The sequence below is a fragment of the Lingula anatina genome, chromosome 5 (genome assembly GCF_051362555.1).
Source record: "Lingula anatina isolate TDL-2025a chromosome 5, LinAna3.0, whole genome shotgun sequence".
NCBI lineage: Eukaryota > Metazoa > Brachiopoda > Lingulata > Lingulida > Lingulidae > Lingula > Lingula anatina.
Window position 1 is genome coordinate 5,911,384 of NC_141771.1, and position 20,791 is coordinate 5,932,174.

A 20,791-nucleotide genomic window follows, 5' to 3' on the forward strand; every position below is an offset into this window, starting at 1 on the left:
AAGGTCCTGAACACTTTTTGTTGACAAGCTGGGATGAACTTAACACCATTCAAAAAAAAATCTTCCTTCTGCACCCTCCCTCAAGTATAACCTTAGAAACGAAACCTTCCCAGCAACAATGTCCACCACCCATCTGAAGCTTCCGAGACAAAATGAAACAAGGCAGCAAAGCTGTCAAATGTACAGACAAAAAGCAGGAAATAACAATGCACAAAATAGGCTACTGTCAAATCTGGTGCAAAAGTACATTATGCTTAACTGCATATTCAACATCAAATTTTAATTATGCTCAACAGGTAATACCAATGTAAGTAAAATGTGTAACAAGCATAAGGCTTCAGGCACATGGAACTTCAAAGTCACACCTTGAAAATGCCAAAATGTAAACAAGACAGCACTGTTCTGCAATGGGTTTATTTCCATTTTTAACACATTTTTAACATAAAACAAAATAAACGTTTTACTGCCATTTTTATTAGATCAACTAAGAAAATTGATGAGATGGGAAAAATATCAACAGAAAGGTGTTAAATGTCCAATTTCCTCCATTCTGAGATTCTGAACATAGTGGATTATTGAATCTGACAATCTGCAATGATATGAGTTTATTTCCATTTTTGACACTTTATTACACAATACACGATAACAAGTTTACCAACTTTTTTACATAATCAACTAACAATGTTATAAAGATGCAGGAAATGTCAAACAAACACTTTTATGTATCTTATTAGTTCAATAATGAGACTGTTAACATGCCTAAGAATTAAACGGTATTCCACTTATCGTGTTATCGCTGAGTGCACGGCGACGGCGACGACGGCCTACGGCGACGGCGACGGCGACGACAGACGCAGGTGACGGCTATATGTACAGACACATCTGTGTCTGTACATAAAAATCCTAAATAAGGCCCGGGTCGATTTGTTATTTAGAGCCCAACTATATGACCATTACTGGACAGCTATGGCTTCTCCCAACTGTTTATGTGGGAAACTCGAAACTATCCGACATTTTTTCTTTCACTGAAACAAAGGATATATCGTGTTCTCTACGAATCTGTTGAAGATATACTTGGTGTAAATTATGCATATTTCAGAACCCAACTAGATAAGATATCCCTCTTCCTACATGGCCATAAAACACTAACATCTGGACAAAACGACAAAATTTTCGAAATAGTGTCGGATTTCTTAATCAAAAATGTCTGAATCTTCTTCCATTTCTGTTCTGGCGCCTACCACTCTCTCCTGATGGCCTATTGCCCCCCCCCCCCCCCCCCCCCCCCCATAATTACCTTTCCCCCATGCCCTGTCCCTCACTCCCCTCTAATGCCACTCACGTCCTCGCCACTGTCTTTTCCTTGAATATTATTATTATTATTATTATTATTATTATTATTAAGAGCGCGTCCATGAGAAAGCCAGACAGATCGGTCAGAAGGCGGCAAGGTGGGGGTCAGCATATTTTAATAATTTTTGGTGTGGTAAACCATCAACATATTAGATATTGTGAGCCACTGGCTTTCTTATTTTGGATCATTAGTTTTAGAGATATGGGGGCAGATCTTTTATTGTCAATTTTGCCAAAATATAGCATTTTTTAGCTCTTGAAAAGTTATAATTTTAAATATTCTTTTAAAAAATCATGTACATCATAAGGAATTATTTAGGTAAGCCACATGATAGGTTAAGGAAAGACCTTTAATACCCAGTACAGATTTTTTGAAAAGACACTGTCATGACCACACAAGGTTGATTCTAATAAGGCATGTTTTCCGTATGCTTGACCCCCTCCCCTTCTTTAAATGCACACAACTTCTTTTTTGCAGGTTGTATCCATATAATTTTGGTATGTACTGATAGAAAAGGGTTGAAAAATAAATTTTGTAAAATAAAATCTATGTTAAACCTTGTAAAATTAGAACTATAACAATTTTAAAAAGGGCCTAAAAACGAATATTTTTATACTATTTTAAAAATGCTAAACTGTTTCTTCAACTAAATTAATAAGTCAAAACCATGTATAGGTTTGTGAAAAGCCCTTAAAATAATTATGTTTGCCCTGCAGACGAACTTATGAAGCGAAAAGACATTTTTTAATTTGTTTATGTTGTGGAAACTAAATGTAAAATAACGATGCTAACTCTGTGACCTATTTTCAACATGGCGGGTACTAGGATTATCACCGGAGCAACTGTGGAGCAAAGCACATCGTCTTCACAGTGTTAAAACAAAATACTTTCTTAAATTTATGAAGAACACGCACTAGAGATGCTTAGGTACATCTCAGAAGGATTGGTGTGCACCAGAATATAACAAGAAATGACCATAGCAGCTGGTCGTCCTTAGAAAGTGCATTTTTTGGTTGAACCACTTCAGACTTATGACTGTTGTCAGGCTTGGGTTCCTCAATATATCTATCTATCTCATCGATTTAGCTCTGGATGTTTGTTGTAAGGTAAGTGATCAGTGGTGGCATACATATACTAGAATCAGATACACTAAAAACTCAAACCAGTTTAAATAATAAGTTTGAATATTATTCAGTAATAATAATATAAAGAATATTAAGCAAATTTAAAAGACGTACTGGTATATTTCAATTCACAGAGTTTTACTTGATTTCTGTTTCATGGTAAACATGTATGCTGAAGAGAATTAACTGTGTATCTAACTTATGAAGTATATTTTTGCATTAAATTCTAGGGCTTTGTTACATGTGTTATCATAACACAAACAGTTAAGGACTATACTGAACTTGAAGACAGCTTCATTAGAAATTTCTTACCCAGAATCAAAGGTATGTAACACACATTCAGGTTCAAGTTTTGGCATTTTAGGGGATGTTACTTGTGCCAGTTTTTTATATTTTAGTTTCATATTCACTATGCAGATTTATGTGTGTTTACAATGAAGTTGAATTTAACTGCCTAGCTTTATGTGACTTTGTAACACAGTGTGCTTCAATTTTCAAGACTTACATATTACACAGGACACTTGTAACTAAAGGTACTTTAGTAAAATCAGGAAAACTTTGCGGTCCATTATGTTGTTCATGTTGCTTTGCAAGGGGGTGTGCCTGACAATTAAGCTGATTACAACGACTGAGCCCGAGTATGATACTCCGCTAAGATAGATTGTTCCTGCTACTTTATAGTTTCTATTCTGAACACAGTAAACCTCTGTTGTTGTAAAGCATTTATTGATGTTATGTCTATTTTTCAGATTTTACATCCTAGGTCTGTATGTGAACCTTGACCTGGACAATCTTATAGACAATAATAGAAAAGTCACCTGAAATTGCACAGGCAAATTCATCAGATTCAGATGTGAGCACCAACTTTGTAATGCCTGGAACACTTCCACGGAGAAGAAAAAAGGTTTACCTTTTTCATTTGTTTCTTTTTCTGTCATGAAATTCTGGTAGCTACAATCATGCATATTTGATTTCCTTTTTTATACCTATGCAATATGTTTGATCAGAATATTATTTAGTAATTGTTCTTATACAGCAATTAACATGAGCTTAAAATATGTTTAATACATTTTCTTTTGACAGCCTGTCCTGCCATATTCAGGTAGACGTAGAAGTGGATATCCTGGCAAACCTCTATTGGACTTAGAGCCACCTTGGGTCAATCCCCCATAACAAATGTGCATCTTAGGCTTGGCAATCTCAATCAGTTTTGTAGGAAAGAAGGATTGTCGCCATTGAATTGACAGATATTGACAATTGACAGTTCAGTCACACTAAACTATAGTGGCATGTTGCTTCAAGTTACCACACTTATTCTAAGATTGCTGAATTATCATTACTGTAGGAGACCCTGGATCTCTCAACCAGAAGAAGAAACTTGGGGATCAATCAGTTATAAGATTAAAATCTGCGGAACACTACCCATCACTGTTGTGTTTAGTATATGGAAAATATGACCGTGATATTGGAACCTTGGAGATTCATAACTTGATTTCACTCCTGTAAAAAGTAACTGCTTTGTTCTTTTACTGTCCAATTGATAATATAAAAATAAAGTACTCCTTCTGTCATTGTATGTTGCTGACTCTGTTTTAATTTTCTTTATAGAAAAAGAATATAGATATAAAGATTTCACATGTATTTACAAAGCCTATGAATCATTTGAAAGGAAAAAGAATGGTTGAAAAATGCAGTATAAATCATTTCAAGTGGATTAATTAGTGTTGCACTTGAGAAAACTGATAAAATGAGACAGTCATTCCCTTTTACCTTTAGATGCTGATGACACTGGATATGCACAGTAATAACTTATGAAATGGGGGGGGGGGGGGGGGGGATAACTTGTCACTAGTAATTTAAATGTATTCAGAAGTTGTATGGTTCTGTTTGAAAAGAATATTATTTGAGCAATCCTGTGTTACAGATCTCAAAATAAAAAACCTGCAAAAAAGGGGCCTCTTGATTATTTTGAGGAATTGGGGTAACTGTATTTTGGGACAGATTTGATGGCAGCCATTTTGTATTTATAAAAATTGGATAGATTTGCCCTTATCAAAGCACAGTTTGAATTCCTGGCTGTGAGTCTTTGATTAAATTTGATTATTGGAAGGTATTATCTCAAAATGTACTGATATCTTGATTTCGGCCGTTTGGTTTTCTGCTAAAATTGCTAAAGTTTGAGGCACTTTTTCAATATCTTCTGTTGTGTTTAACACACTTTTTAAATGTTGTATGATGAGACCAATATATGCTTAGGATCCCTATTAAATTTTGTGGCTGTCAAGCCTGCAAAAAGAGAGATATGAATTCTTGAACATTGGTTGGTAGAAAAGTGAGTTTGGGGGGTGGGGTCATAAAAATGGGCGTGGCTCCTTAGTTTGTGGGTTAAACTGAAATTTAGTAACATATTCTCAATGGCAAATGGCTGGTTTAAATAGGTAAATTTTCAATTAATTTTAAAAAGTCATCAGTTTTGACATATTTGCTTATGAAGTGGCTTTATTGACCGAAGCTGAAAATCAAGCCAAAAATGGCCAAAACATATAATATCATATTATAATTATATCCAATGATTTCTTTTGGGATTGTTGTCTTCAATCTTAATATCTCCTATATATGCAACAATATTATGAATTTGGTTGAAATCTGTTGACCCCCACCTTGCCACCCTCTGACTGGTCTTATCATGGACACACACTTAAATCTCAAAGGTGAGCAATATAATGCCTAGGCGAATTGCCACCTTAAATTATACTCTATCAATATTTAACCCTCTTGAGAATAAAGATGTTTAAAAAAAATCAAGAAGAAGGCAACTCGGTTCACCCACTCCTCCCCCCTCCCCCCCCCCCCTCATCTCCCCACCCCAACCCCACAACCCCACCCTGATGCGTTCTTTGTATATTATTCGTGGATCAAGCGGTCAGTATAGTGGTCAGTAGGCTTACAGTGAGCCTTGGTTCATATGGACATATACGGAAACAACATGGCCAGAGAGAGGGTTAGCAAATGCTTGCTTAGTGAGCTCTATTTTAATCAATTACGCACAGAGAAAGGATTGTTATGTCTGTATGGTAAAACTAGCAGGGTGAAACCAGATATATCGATACATCACCGTGTATATGTTAACGCTAATCAAAGTAATGAAAGCAATGTGATATTATTTATGTAACGTAAGTCGAAGATATGCGATCAGTTAAGGGGGTTGGTTGTCTACAGGTGTTGGGCACATTATAATGGCTGTCATATGACAAATTAGTTGTTGTCAGGTTTCTTTTATGTAAAATACTTATCCTTATATTAGTACAACAAAAATGAAGATTTTTAGAACAAGAACTCCATTTTTGTCGCTTTATTCACCACCAATCGCGCTCCAGCAGATAGGTTTGGCAAGTTTTGTGGTCGTTTTTTTTGTGTGAGATAGTGATCGGTTTGCGACGTAACTCTGTAACTAAGACAGGTGAAATATGACAATATTAGCGTGGTTGACGACAAGGGCATGATCTACAATACGATGCAAGTGGTTTTCTTTAGGAAACGTGAGTCTCTAATTACGCTGTTCCATAAAACATGGACATTGTTTCGCCTCTTTACTTATAAAATAAGAAGTAAGCCTCTCATGAAAATTCCATTGCACCAGATTGTAATACTTATTGGTGTAATTAAATAGGCGTTATAGCTATTCAGGCGAGGAAGATCTGTTTGAAATCGATATTACATTTCTTACCCTAAAACTCTGCTGTTACATCATTACCTCGAATTAACTGGAAATTTTGGGATGCATATCGCCCTGTTTCTTTCATAATTATTGATATTACCAACTTACTACTGTTTATATTGTTAAATTTGTGAAGCTGGAGGATTGGTAAAGTCAAGGAGAAACAACCAATGCAAATGTGAAAAAAGGCGTTAATTTATAACCCCGGTGAAGTTGATTCCTGGTTCCTTATTCCTTATTCGGTTACTTATTCAAATGTGAAGTTGGTTACTTATTCCCGGTTCCTTATTCGGTTACTTATTCAACTTTTTTATGTTTTTTTATGATTTTGATGCTAGAATACCTGTTTCATCATACTAGCACCCCCTCTTCATCTAGATGACACCCTAAAATTGTTAAATATACCAATAAAAACACAAAATATAACCCATTCCTTATTCAAAAGTCCTGGTACTTATTCGGTTACTTATTCCTTATTCGGTTACTTATTCCTTATTCGGTTACTTATTCAACTTTTTTATGTTTTTTTATGATTTTGATGCTAAAATACCTGTTTCATCATACTAGCACCCCCTCTTCATCTAGATGACACCCTAAAATTGTTAAATATACCACTAAAAACACAAAATATAACCCATTCCTTATTCAAAAGTCCTGTTACTTATTCGGTTACTTATTCCTTATTCGGTTACTTATTCAACTTTTTTATGTTGTTTTATGATTTTGATGCTAGAATACCTGTTTCATCATACTAGCACCCCCTCTTCATCTAGATGACACCCTAAAATTGTTAAATGTACCACTAAAAACACAAAATATAACCCATTCCTTATTCAAAAGTCCTGTTACTTATTCGGTTACTTATTCCTTATTCGGTTACTTATTCCTTATTCGGTTACTTATTCAACTTTTTTATGTTGTTTTATGATTTTGATGCTAGAATACCTGTTTCATCATACTAGCACCCCCTCTTCATCTAGATGACACCCTAAAATTGTTAAATATACCAATAAAAACGTCAAATCTTTGCTTACATAGGCCTCGTGTCTCTCCCCTGACATAGAGGCCTATAGTCTGTTTGACGAAAACTTGCCGGGTTGTTTTTTGGGCACCAACTGCTCTCATCCTCAACAGATTTTAATAAACAAATACTTTCTGAATCTTGAGATTACATCGTATTAGCAGTATAAGAACTGAGAGTCTAGGATATTTCAAAGTCTAAAGATGACAGGAAGGGAAAATTGCAATACTTGATAACAAACTTATGCCCATATTTTCTGCTCAACATGCACTCTCCCATTCAAACTCCAATAAAAGTTGAATTTTGAACTTATGAATACATTCATATAGAGTGTTGCGCTTCTAAAGACAGCAAGGTTTCGTCAAACAGACTATAGCCTAGTTAATTTAATCATCAACAGGTTTATACTACCTCTCCTTTCATAGTCACCTGCCATCAATTTCCGTTTTAATCAATAATTAAAACCGGTTTTATGTCTTCCCTTGATTAAATACTGTTTATTTATCAATTTTACTATTGTAACATAGCCTTATTTGCAGTTTATACACTTAATTTCTCACACCCTTCTAATTCATCTACTGCTTGTATATTCTTGTCTCTTCAAAATACTGTTAATCAACCTGAAGTTGAATTACAAAGAATTTCCTAAATTCATCTCCTTTTGTCTTTTGGATTTTATTGTGGGTTTATAGTTAGTCATGTGGGTGGGGAATCCCCTTTCAAAGCGAGGTTTGGGCTCTGGCGTCATAGTAAAAATGGGCATCATTGGATTTATATAGTTAGTCTTTAAGTGCTTTTTTGATCTCATATTTTATGGATTTAAATGGGAATCATGTCATAGTGTACCAATCAGCAGGCAGCAAGTCCACGGATGATCATTGTCACAATGACGTCAGAGCCTAAGCTCCTTGGAAAAAAGTAACCGAATAAGGAATAAGTAACTGAATAAGTAACAGGACTTTTGAATAAGGAATGGGTTATATTTTGTGTTTTTATTGGTATATTTAACAATTTAGGGTGTCATCTAGATGAAGAGGGGGTGCTAGTATGATGAAACAGGTATTTTAGCATCAAAATCATAAAAAAACATAAAAAAGTTGAATAAGTAACCGAATAAGGAATAAGTAACCGAATAAGTAACAGGACTTTTGAATAAGGAATGGGTTATATTTTGTGTTTTTATTGGTATATTTAACAATTTAGGGTGTCATCTAGATGAAGAGGGGGTGCTAGTATGATGAAACAGGTATTTTAGCATCAAAATCATAAAAAAACATAAAAAAGTTGAATAAGTAACCGAATAAGGAATAAGTAACCGAATAAGTACCAGGACTTTTGAATAAGGAATGGGTTATATTTTGTGTTTTTGGTGGTATATTTAACAATTTTAGGGCGTCATCTAGATGAAGAGGGGGTGCTAGTATGATGAAACAGGTATTCTAGCATCAAAATCATAAAAAAACATAAAAAAGTTGAATAAGTAACCGAATAAGGAATAAGTAACCGAATAAGGAATAAGTAACCGAATAAGTAACAGGACTTTTGAATAAGGAATGGGTTATATTTTGTGTTTTTGGTGGTATATTTAACAATTTTAGGGTGTCATCTAGATGAAGAGGGGGTGCTAGTATGATGAAACAGGTATTTTAGCATCAAAATCATAAAAAAACATAAAAAAGTTGAATAAGTAACCGAATAAGGAACCGGGAATAAGTAACCAACTTCACATTTGAATAAGTAACCGAATAAGGAATAAGGAACCAGGAATCAACTTCACAGGGGTTAATTACCATAAGTTTTTTTTTCTCATGCCCCCAAAAAGAGTACTTTTTTACATAACAGTACCAAGTGAAAAATTAAACATAAATTTATACTGTGATTGACAATTAATATGAAATTAGGGGAAATTGTCCAGAAACACTTTCAGAGTTCATTATTAATCTAAATAGAGGGTATGCCCACCCCGAGCTTGGATAATGGCCGCCAGTGGCATACTATGAGCTAGAGTTACAGCTCTTTGGATAGTAACTCTAGCTTTGTCTACCGGCAGGGGAGGTGCTTTGTCTACCGGCAGGGGAGGTGCTTTGTCTACCGGCAGGGGAGGTGCTTTGTCTACCGGCAGGGGAGGTGCAGAAAGGGTTTCTACTTTTTTTTTTCAATTTTGCATTTGGATCGATGGAATCAATTCCATTTTACTATTGATGTTTGCCTTGCCTTTTCTTTTCTGTCGTTTTCAATCAATGGCACAAGCATTAAATATTTGTGACTTGGCTTCAATTGTCCGACAGTGCTTACGTCATGCATGTATAACGCCACCGACAGATTAAAGACGCTTGTATAATGTTACCAGAGAGCATTAGTGGCACTTGCAGACGTGTATTTAAGATACTTGTTTCGGCACGAGTCGTAAAAATTTGTGGCGCATTTGAGATTTAAAAAAAGAAAAACAAAACAAAGGGAAGAGAGCAAGAGAATTCCACCAGTTCTCAGTTGAATTTTCCTTTAGGAGTTTTCGTTCGGCTTGGCTTCACATGCACAAAATCAAGCAACTGGATTCCATGACTTACGGCATCTAGCTAGAGGGGAACATTATCTGGATAAACCGCTTGTGACACTGAGAAAACTTTGAGAAGAATCTGTGCGATAAATTGTAGAAAAAAGATATGGATCTGTCACACCTAAGTCATCAAAGAAAAACCTCCTACGTAACAGGTAATTAAGAAGTTTTACATGTACAGTGCATGGAGAGATGTAAGGAATTTTCATTTTATCTTGTTTTGTGCTTTCTATTTTTGTATTTTTTATTTAGTCTTATTCCTTAATGACTTAACTGTCTTCTTTTACATGTTGCCATCATGGTGTTCATTTTTAATTGATGTCGCTTGCTTTTTAATTTTACTCATTCATAATTCCTGTTTATTATTCAGCTCCTAAATGAGTAAGTTCGATAATGTATGTGATGACGGGTACATATTATCAGTATATGGAACAAAATTCAGCAAATGAAGGCTTACTCAACGCACTGTTCTACTCCTTTTCAGGATTAACACTCCTGCTAACAGCCGTATGGAGTGCACAAGACGTCCATGGCCACGCATTCAGAACATGTAGTGGCAAATTGTTTAAGAACCTAAAGCTAGACTCGTCCCACGTTCTGTTCACGGCACCAGCGCGGTCTATGGCGGAATGTACACAGAAGTGCCTTGATGAAGAAGATTGTATGTCCGTGCAGTTTTGCCACGATGGCGGGAAGAAAATGTGTTCTCTGAATAGTCTCACTAGTAATTCCGTGGCCACCATGACGGAAGATACTGCCTGTAGTTTCACTGACTGCGTGAAGGAAGAGGTAATGTTTGTGATATTCGGAAATACATTTTGATCTGTTTTAATTTTATTGTTCAGATGCATGAGTGCATGATTGTATGCTCGTATATATATATATTGTCTGTTTGTTTCAAGGTTAAAAAATCTAAAAAAAAAAACACTCTGAATCCTCACTTTCAAATAATGTAAGAACAATTTTGCAACCAATTTCTAAGTTATTGAGAAATTATTTTGTGGTACTTAAAATGGCAAGTAATAAAAACGTTATTTTTTATCCCAAATTTTAGCTGATTAATATTAGGATTAAATAGATTATCAAAGTTAAATAATTTTTCTAAATGTGGATACAGGAAATTTTATCCTCGTAATGCATTACTTTGCTTCTTGAAACAGTTTTTTTAAACGAATTGAGAGTTGCGGTGCTGATGGTTGTTGGGGGTGGGGGTGGGGGGTGGGGGTGGGGGGTTGTCCTGGTGTCTTCTACTGGTATTCAGCGACAAGGTTTGACTTATTGCCACAGATCATCGCATCCAAAGTAAACATTCACTGAAATCAGTACGTGTGATAATTATGTTTAGTTTAGTTGTACACAATTTTAATATGTTATACTTTAATTTGTCCATCTTCTCTTTGTCTGTGCATTTTTTCTTTAACTGTTGAATTATTGATGTTATTCGTGTTGTACAGCATACATGCTTGCATTAAAACATTAAACTCAGTTTTTCATAATATATATCATAAACTGTTTGTCAGCCTCAACTTTTCCCTTGTATCATCCCAAGTCCAGCCACACTGTTCAAGAGAACAACAAACACAGTTGCTTTACTTTACAGGTGTGCGTGGCACATGGAAAATGTGAGAACGGAGGCACCTGCGTGAAAACGATTCCTGATCCCGAAATCTTCCCCGAAGCCGACCCAGCCTACCCGACCTTCTCCTGTGACTGTGCCAGCGGCTACGCCGGCACTCGCTGCGAAGTTGTAATACCCCAGGGCTGATGAAGTGGACGGAGCGGCGGACTTCTCCTGAAATGAGAACTAAATTAAAACTGAAACATGCAACGATGGAGAATTTAAGACGTGTCTGCTGGATGGATTTCTTTCTTTTTATTTTCTTTTTCAACCGCTCCCTTATATAAATCAGCCTTGATTTGTTTGCTGCAGAAACTAGTGATGATTAAATAAATTGAGGAAGAGTCGAATGTATCGCCTGAATTAGGTTAGGATTTTTCGGAAAATTCCAATGCTTAGTTTTTAGAAGCTTTATGATGAGAACTAGACTGCTGCCTGACGTGAAATTTCAGTGGAAGTATCACGTAGTCAAATAAACATTTCAACATTAGATTTTTGTAATTTATAACAATTGACGGAGTCATTATTTATAAAATGGCTTATAAATAAAAATGCACAGTATCTAGAAGCGATGCAACTTTCGAAGACTACCTTGCTGCATACATTTAAGTGGAAAGATCGAAAACGAAATAAGCTGTCATTCTTAGACTTCTTTTCCTACATGTAGAAAACGATGGTTTTGAATGAACATAATAAGTGCATGCACACTCGAAAAATATCGACCTTGGATAAAATCGAAGCTCAGACGCAGTTGATAGTTCAGTTACAAACTTATTGGAGAAATTGCCAATTGATTGGTTTTGTATTTCCTGTTTATCGACATCCGATCACTGAACAAACCTCAATGATCAATGATTATTGAAATATAATGTTATTGATATCAGGTATCGATACGATATATTGATACTCTTAAAAGTCACAAATTGAGCACAATGGAATCAAACTTTGCAATGCACAAGGTATTACGTAACGCATTGTAAAATGCACAGGTACAAATTTGCTAAAATAATTGCCTCACGTACAGCAGCGATGGGGTTGAGCTCATATTTAACGATGGTTTATATAATTGAATTGTTTATCATATCATTTTATGATGGTGGCTGGACTATGGGCCATTTTACTCTTCCAACGTCTAGTCTACAAGAAGATTGGGATGAGAGAAGTGACCTTTTAACTAACACTATAGCATGAAATTATGCCGCCGGCAAAAACTCATCTGCATGGATATATAAAATATTCTTTTTGACCCAGTAATACATTTCAAAACCCAAATGCTGACCAGAAAGCTGTCGTATTTAATTGTAACTCATGGAAGCAGGATAATTTTTACTAAAACGTGACCTTGGAACATCGTAAATTCAACTTAGACCGCATTCACATCGAGTTGAGCCATGGATCTACAAAGTCACGAACTAAATATGGCGGACGCGCATGAAACGAAAACCGCTTAATCTTTTAATTGTCTCTCCGCCTCTCACACGCCTCCCCATGTGTCGTCCCAATGGAGCCGAGATTAAATGACTGTACCCCCGCAGGGACGATGCGTGGGGAGACGTGTGAGAGGCGGAGAGACTATTAAAAGATTAGGCGGTTTTCCTTTCATGTACGTCCGCCATATTTAGTTCGTGACTTTTTAGATCCATGGCTCAACTCGATGTGAATGCGGTCTTATATATAGCAATATTGAACGTTATGGAAAAGTGTGGTCGGAAACGACTTGTTACTGCAAAAAGTGCACTAGAGAAGACAAATCAATCAATAGCACGCATTTTTTTCGAATTACGCGGGTTTTGATGGAACGTGCACGCATTTTTATACTTACAGGAAATAAGTAGATAAAACAAGTTTGCTTTAGCGATTTTTGTTCATTTTTGTGTTTCCTGCCTGTCCAGAAGTAAACTTTTTATTCATATTTATACAAACAGATTGTGGTTAAATTTGATCACATAAGTTGCAAAGTTTGATTATATGTTTACCTCCGCCAAGGAGGTTATGTTTTCACGCCTGTTTGTTTGTTTGTATGTCCGTCTATCCGTCTGTCTGTCTGTCATCAACATAACTCAGAATGTCATGGACCGATTTTGATGGAATTTTCAGGAACTGGCAGAGTGGATCAAGGAACAGATGATTAGTTTTTGGTGGTGATCCGGATCAATAATCAATCAATAATCAATAATAATAATAATAATAATAAAAATTGATGCCTTAGCGGACGTCTGCGCTCTCGGAGTGCTTTTTTAGTCCTCAGTCTATCTCTTTGCTTCTTTACACAGCAGGCTACGTGTGCAGTGTAATAAGATTTTTCATCTGAGTTGAGCTACTTAAAATGGAATTATTTATTCCTATAAGAAGACGCTGCATATTTCGCTAGTATCACTACTCGAATGAAGTGTGGGTGATTAATAAAACAGCAATACTGTACAGCATTTTGCCGCAAGTGCCGCACACTGCACAGGTAATTTTCCATTTAAAGTTTTTTCTAATTTGTTAAATTCCATGATTACATTTGTCTAAATTCAATCATTGAATTTCATTAACAAGTACATTGTCAGTCTTTGTACATATGCAAGTGTAGATGTAGGTGTATGTCGAAATTCATGTTTATGTGTGCATATGGAGATGTTTAGCTTTGCAGGAGAAATAAAACATGCAGAGCATAGAAATGTAACATTGGGAAATGTTTTAACGCCTGCAGTGTAACTTTAAGCATAAGGTGTTAAGAAGTCTCTTTCGGTGCTTTGCTATATTATAAAAAGGACCAAATAAAGAGTGGTTAGTTATAGGAGAGGGCCGCTTTGTGTTTATGATTCATCTGTTTTATTACTTACATTTAAAAAAAAAAAAATATATATATATATATATATATATATATATATATATGTATATATATATATATATATATATATATATATATATATATATATATATATATATATATATAAACGATTGAATACAGTTTAGAAACTTGGGTCCATAAGCACTTGGAATGTTGTTTCTTAAGGTTTTACAGCATGGATGATTTTTAGAAGATTATACGTTGCGCCTTTATCACAACGACTGAACGGTCTGAATACATGAAGTGGAACTCTATATTCGCTAATTAGAAAGTACCTGTATAATGCATATACAGACCTGACATTAAATATTGAATATTTAATATTGAACTCTAAAAGCCAAGTGATAATATTAAATTAGGTGAGTCTTGCCTCATCTGACCGCTACCAGGGCTCTCAAACGGCAAGCAATTCATTTTGACAGGTTTCTTAGAGTCTGATCTGGAATATCATTCCAAGTATGGGTCAGAATTTGTCCAGTTTGTGCAGGTTTGTTGTAGGACCAGTACGTCGTTGATTCGGTGAGTGGTTATTACCCGCAGATTGTCTGTATAATTTTAATCTGGTAATTTTGATGGCTGCGACAGCTGTTCAGACCATTGGTTCTGCATGCAATCTGCAAATACAGGTTTTCTGTGTGGTCGGGCATTTTCATCTTTGTAAAATTAAATTATTTCTGAGGTGCCTTCTTACAAATGGTGGGCAGGTGTTTTCCAAAATATTTCTATATTTGAATGATGTGAATTTTTCTTCAGTCAACAGCTAATATTGAGATAGGTTTTACCTCCAATATTTTATATTTGGCGTGATTCAGATTTACATCGACGACTTCAATTGGTGTTTTGGCTCCAATGAATTCGTTTTCCCTCCTCCCGTCACTCTAGGAGCGACACAAGTCTTGAGGCCTCTTCAGGAACTCTGTGAATACTTACTTGATCACCTTCAGGCCTACCCAACTACCAGACTCGGCACCGAATGATCCTGAATTCACCGGTAGATCGGACCACACTACCCGTTTCAAGGTGTGAGTCAGTACGCATTTCACAGTATCATACCCCGAACAGATTTTGAGTGGTGATGCAATGCTTTTCAACGCCGCTGAGAATCGTCACTATCACATCGCGTACTAGGCAAGAGCGGTGTCGCGTCTGATACTGTGAAATGCGTACTGATACACACCTTGAAAATGACCCTAGGAATGCGTGAATGACTGCTACACTTATATATTTTTTTCATAGCAGGATGCACAGTGATTGCAATTTCCTTTGTTTGAGTGTAGCTTATTGGAATGAAATTATTTACTCCTAGGGGGGAACACTGTATATTGCGCTGGTAGCGTTATTTGTACGTACTGTGGGTAATCGTGTAATAATGATGCACCATTTCCAGGCAATTTCTACTTTTGGTTTTCATAATTTGTTTGATGGTATAGTTGAAATGAGATGGATATTAAGGGATGTGTGGCTTATTACATGTAGGTCTGCACCATAGTCACATTTGTTTTTTAATGTTTGTTGTTTTTTTTAATTAAAATAACACCAGTGAACTCCATGATGATGGTTGCTTAGGAGTGTACACTGTATATGTTAATAAAAATAAACAAACCTATTTTAAATATATTTTCACCATTATCATTACAAGACTATTTAAATCAAATTGTCTTGGGAATTGAATGTTTCCGTGCGCAGTGAAGTAACGTAGCTACTGCACATGAATTTGAATAATAGCAAGAATTATATCTACACAATGTGACCCCCATAGTCTAAGCAGTTTGGTTACATGCATTATTCTGTTGAGGCGAGAAAACTGAACTTGCTGTTACAATCTGGCTAGCTTAGGTGAGTTTTAAGCAAATGTATCTCAAATGTTATCTTTTACAATTAATGACAGCTGATGGGTAGGCATCCTCTACGACCCAATGGGTATCAACAAAAATACCGAGTGGTAATAGGGTAGGCGAGTCTTGGCATGTCGGCTACTTGGCATGTAAATTAAGACACTCAAAATAATACGAGCAAGGAGTAACTACATTTATTGCCTTATTTTAGTCTCAAACATGCACATAAAACACGGCACGTGTATTGAACTTGTACTGTATTTATTTATTTATTTATTTGTATTGTATTGTACTTGTATTGTACTGAATGCCCCGATTTTTGTATACATCGTTGAAAGACTCACTAAATATCATTTAAAGCGGGACATCCATGCGCCTAGCACCTTGACCACACTTTATGGGCGCATGTGACACAACCAAAGCCAAGATATGTGGTTAATAGTATGTCACCTTATTTTCAGTGCACTCCTTGACTTTACCTGAGATAAAAATTAAAATGCCACTTAATGTACGGTACTTAGGGTAAAAATAAAAGTAGTATACTTAGGGTTCACCCGCCCCGCCCCGCCCCGCCCCGCCCCGCACCCCCTCCCCCCAAACACCACCCAAAGAGAATCATATCATATTATTTATAAATCAATTTTGGTATCCTTATCTGTTTTGATTGAAAAATGTTGCAAAAAGCTGGGCCAGTAACTGTAACTATCTTACTTTGAACTCCTATTGTTTCCTGAGTATTCGATGGGTTGGTTATAGATTGGGACCACAGAGCGATGTCTAGTACTGTAAATAACATCGTTTTATAGTCATGTTAATATTAATGCATTGCTGCCCGGGCGAGTGGTGTCAATTTATTAAACTCCAAATAAGTATTCTTTAATCACGGCTTACATTTTTACGTTAAATAATGGAAGTAAATTATTCCATTGATGCATATGTAATGCTTACAATTTATGGTGTGAAGGATGCGAAGTTCACAGCAAGAATGCCTTAGTTGTTGTTCAGTGATAAAAAAATAGACAGCGTTACCTGAGCAAGGGAAACAACAATACGTGCTAGGCTGGGGTTATTTAAAATAAAAAAGAAATTATGCTTGTTACAATTACAAATAAAATTTGTATCTAAAAATACAGCAGCTTGGGGTAACTGACTTTCGTGTGTGTTCGGTCGCACTCAAAACAAGGTGAAAAATTCTTCTGGAAGCCGAGGCCACACGAAATTAACCCCCGTTCGAGGATGATTATCATTCAGTTAATCTTATTGCATTCAACGAGAGTCCATGAGGAGTTGGAACGATCTAAGAAGAACGATATTTTCATTGGGAACGCGCCTGTGTCTAAGCTTTTAGAACAATGTTCGGACTATTCCGTAGTACATGAACGTGACAGCCTGCTACTAATTATAATTTTATATATAGGTTGTGACTATTTATTATTTCCAGTGACACGACATTTGAAGATGACACAAAAGTTAAGAACAAACCAGTTAGTCGGATTTGTAGTAAGTATAATCGTACTGCTACTGATTGTGAGCTACGCCTTACAGCAAAGAAACACTGTATTGGTTGAGGAACAGTTCGATACAAGGAACGTTCAGGTAAAACTGTTTAAGGAATGATGCATCTTGCTGCCATATTTCATTTGAGCTATAGCTTTTGCTTCAAATTTCAAATAAATAAAAACACGCTTCTCGATCTAGCTAAAAAAATAAATAACAAATATGCAAATTTAGTAATTGCCCTTTTCAAAGGGACGAAACAACACATGAAGACATACCTGTACGTAAAAATAAGTAAATACAGTTAACGAAAAATAGAACTGAGAGAAAGAAATACAGTGACATTTCAAGGATTGCTCAGACAGTTATCCTGTTGCTGCATTAGGATAAGTATCGGTGATCATTGGAATAGGGTTGAACCTGTATGTGGAATAATTTTGCTTTTTGCATTTTCTTTGGATGGAATAATTTTGCATTTTCTATTTCGTTCAGGTACACCAATACAACAGAGCCAGACAGGATCGATTGACCGATGGTAATTTTCAAATGATTTTGTGACAAAATTGAATCACCATCACATAAGCATAAAACTGCATTCTGTTGATGATTTAAAAGGGGGAGCAGAAGACGTTCGTTCCATAAAATCAACTTTTTCAAAGCACAGAAAAAAATCTAAATAACATCCTAGAAGAGTTCACAAGAAAAATAGATAAATAAATAAAATAATAATAAATAAAATCAGTACAGTGACATTGCCGACTCGAAATATATAGAGTACATTACCAGGCAGATGCATTAGTTCTCAACAGGAAGAAGATGTAATTAACATGAAGTTACATACGTTTTGCTCCCGTTTTCAGCACTGGCAAAGATGGCTCACGCCGGGGAGGATATAGACAGAGTGCATTCCTTTCCACTCTGTGGTCAAATTTGCAATTTTTCCATGCACAAGAGAAAAGAAGACCCTTTCTTGAGAAAAGACTTTAACTGTAAGGATATGTTTCTCAGATTGAAGAATCCGCCCGGGAAAGTTTTCAAGCCGCCCCTGAAGAAGCCACCTCCAGAGCTGCTTTTGGATTTCACACAGAATGGCGGTATGAATTTGAGTTCTATGTACTTTGATGGCTCACGTCAGGGTCCAAAGGTAACATTTACTCCAAAACAAATCAAAACTCTTCTAACTAATGATAAAGATAAAAACATTGGTTCATATGGAGCAGAGAGCAATGGCTTCAAACAGGTTCTCTACAGATACAAAGATCAATTAAAAGAAAAGACAGGGATTGTCATCGGAAGTCAAAGTCCTTGGCTGGAAGTCATGCTATTAAATCTTGGCGTGAAACACGTGACAACTGTTGATTACAACGCTGTTTTCTTCGACCACCCACAGCTGTCTTTCGAGTTTATGTCAGATTTAGCGGATAAAATCACCAAGAACCAATCGCTCCTAATGGATTTTGCTGCTTCGTTTTCTTCTTTGGAACACTCTGGCCTTGGTCGCTATGGAGACCCCATCAATCCACACGGTGACCTGGAGGCAGCAGCTCAAATATGGTGCATGCTTAAGCCTGGTGCGTTGTTTTATCTGGGTATACCAGTCAATTTTGGCACCTCGGAGGGCTCTTTGGTATTTAACGCACACCGTATATATGGAGAAGCTCGGATTGAACAGATCACTGCAAATTATGAGATACTTGAACGCAAGCCGGTTGGAATGCATGGTGTCTTAGTCTTGAAAAAGACGCTCTGATAAAAATAATTTAATAATAATCAAGTAATGGACGAATAAGTGGGTCTACCTAACCCAGGGGTACAGAAGGAGATGTTTTGGAATATGTCTTAATTTCTGAATTGTCATTTAAGTACATGTACGCTATAATGAAGACATTAAAGTCCGTAAAACGGTTTAAATAGATTGGAAATAATAAATCGGCTCGTGTTTGTCCCATAATTTGTTTTATATAGCATCTTGAATCTGTGTTTATCTTTAAAGCAGGTTGAATGGTGTAATGTAATTTTACTCGTTTGAATTGAGGTTATTAAAGTGGGAGTATCTCCTCATAGCTGCAGACCGTGTTTGTTGCAGTAGTATCGCTATTTGTATAAATTGTGGTTTATTATCAGAGTATGTGCCCTACTGATTATGCTATCATACAGCATTCCACCATTTCGCGCCACACAGTATACACGTGAATAGTTATTTTCAATATATAATAAGCACAAAACGGTTTTATAGGCCTATCTACGAATTCAAGGTCTGATAGAAGTTACGTTACTTTCCTCCACATGCATGTTAGTCTGTAAAAAAAGCTTCAGACGACTTCAGCTGAATTGTCTGACACGCCCATCATATCTTTTAAGCTGTACTTTGTTTAAGTCGGGAAAACTTCGTGGTCCATGATGTTGTTCGTGTTGCTTTGCGAAGGGGCGTGTCAAACAATTAGGCTGATTATACTGACTGCGCCTTTAACCGGGAATCCCCGACGAGATATTGTAGATCGATCCTGCTAGTACGATAACTTCTATTCTGAACACAGCCTTAGACACCCGCATGCATCTGTGCACTTATATTTTTTATTCAGTGCAGTAATTTAATTGAAGGCCCTCGAAGTTTCGGAAAGGATTATTTATGTATACTTCTCTCAAGCTGTTGTCAGCTTCATCTCTTCTCCAGAAATACTCAGTCATAATAGCAGTCATATTAAAGGGATGGTAACTGTTCGTTTTGACAAAAAATGAATTTTCCAAGAGTAAACAACAATTTTCCTATACTTACCAATGGTAAATAAATCCATTTCTACATTTAAAGTTAGTCCCTGTTTTTATTTTTCTAAAAAGTTTGGTTTTATGTTATAATCTCTTAAGAGTTTATTACAGAGCATAGCCATCTATGGAGGTCACGTGGTCTGATGACAAACTCAGACATCAGAATAATAGCTATAACTGCCGTTTTTGTGGTAAAACAGAATATAATATATTTCTGTGCATTGTTTACAATGTTTTTAATGTGAAATATAGATCTCATCGAAGAGTTATTATCCCTTTAAGGGACATGTGTCTACGAGCGCTTGTGTCTTCCACGTACCGCAATTATCTACTGTAGGGGGCGCAACATGCCTTCAACGAGGTAAAAAATTCTGCTTTGTGGAATATTGCCCCATTTCCCTAATAAGTTTTGCGGTATTGGTCCATATTAATAAGTGGTGAATATTTTCTACGTCTCTTACCCTA

At 36.2% G+C, this 20,791-nt stretch overlaps 1 protein-coding gene and 1 long non-coding RNA gene across 3 annotated transcripts; both read left to right on the top strand.

The window, feature by feature from the left end:
- Positions 1-1,488: 1,488 nt before the first annotated feature.
- On the top strand, positions 1,489-4,054 carry LOC147761535 (uncharacterized). 2 transcript variants are annotated; one of them, XR_015334816.1, is made up of 4 exons: positions 1,489-2,460; positions 2,709-2,802; positions 3,228-3,382; positions 3,562-4,054. It is a non-coding gene; the product is annotated as an uncharacterized LOC147761535 (long non-coding RNA). The 2 variants fall into 2 exon arrangements; XR_015334817.1 differs by having other exon boundaries at positions 3,581-4,054.
- Positions 4,055-15,980: 11,926 nt separating this feature from the next.
- On the top strand, positions 15,981-19,899 carry LOC106163729 (uncharacterized). The gene is made up of 4 exons (XM_087013741.1): positions 15,981-16,064; positions 17,505-17,659; positions 18,053-18,095; positions 18,421-19,899. Exons 2-4 carry the CDS (start codon positions 17,522-17,524, stop codon positions 19,308-19,310), a joined length of 1,071 nt encoding a protein of 356 aa, XP_086869867.1. The 5' UTR covers positions 15,981-16,064; positions 17,505-17,521; the 3' UTR covers positions 19,311-19,899.
- Positions 19,900-20,791: the final 892 nt, after the last annotated feature.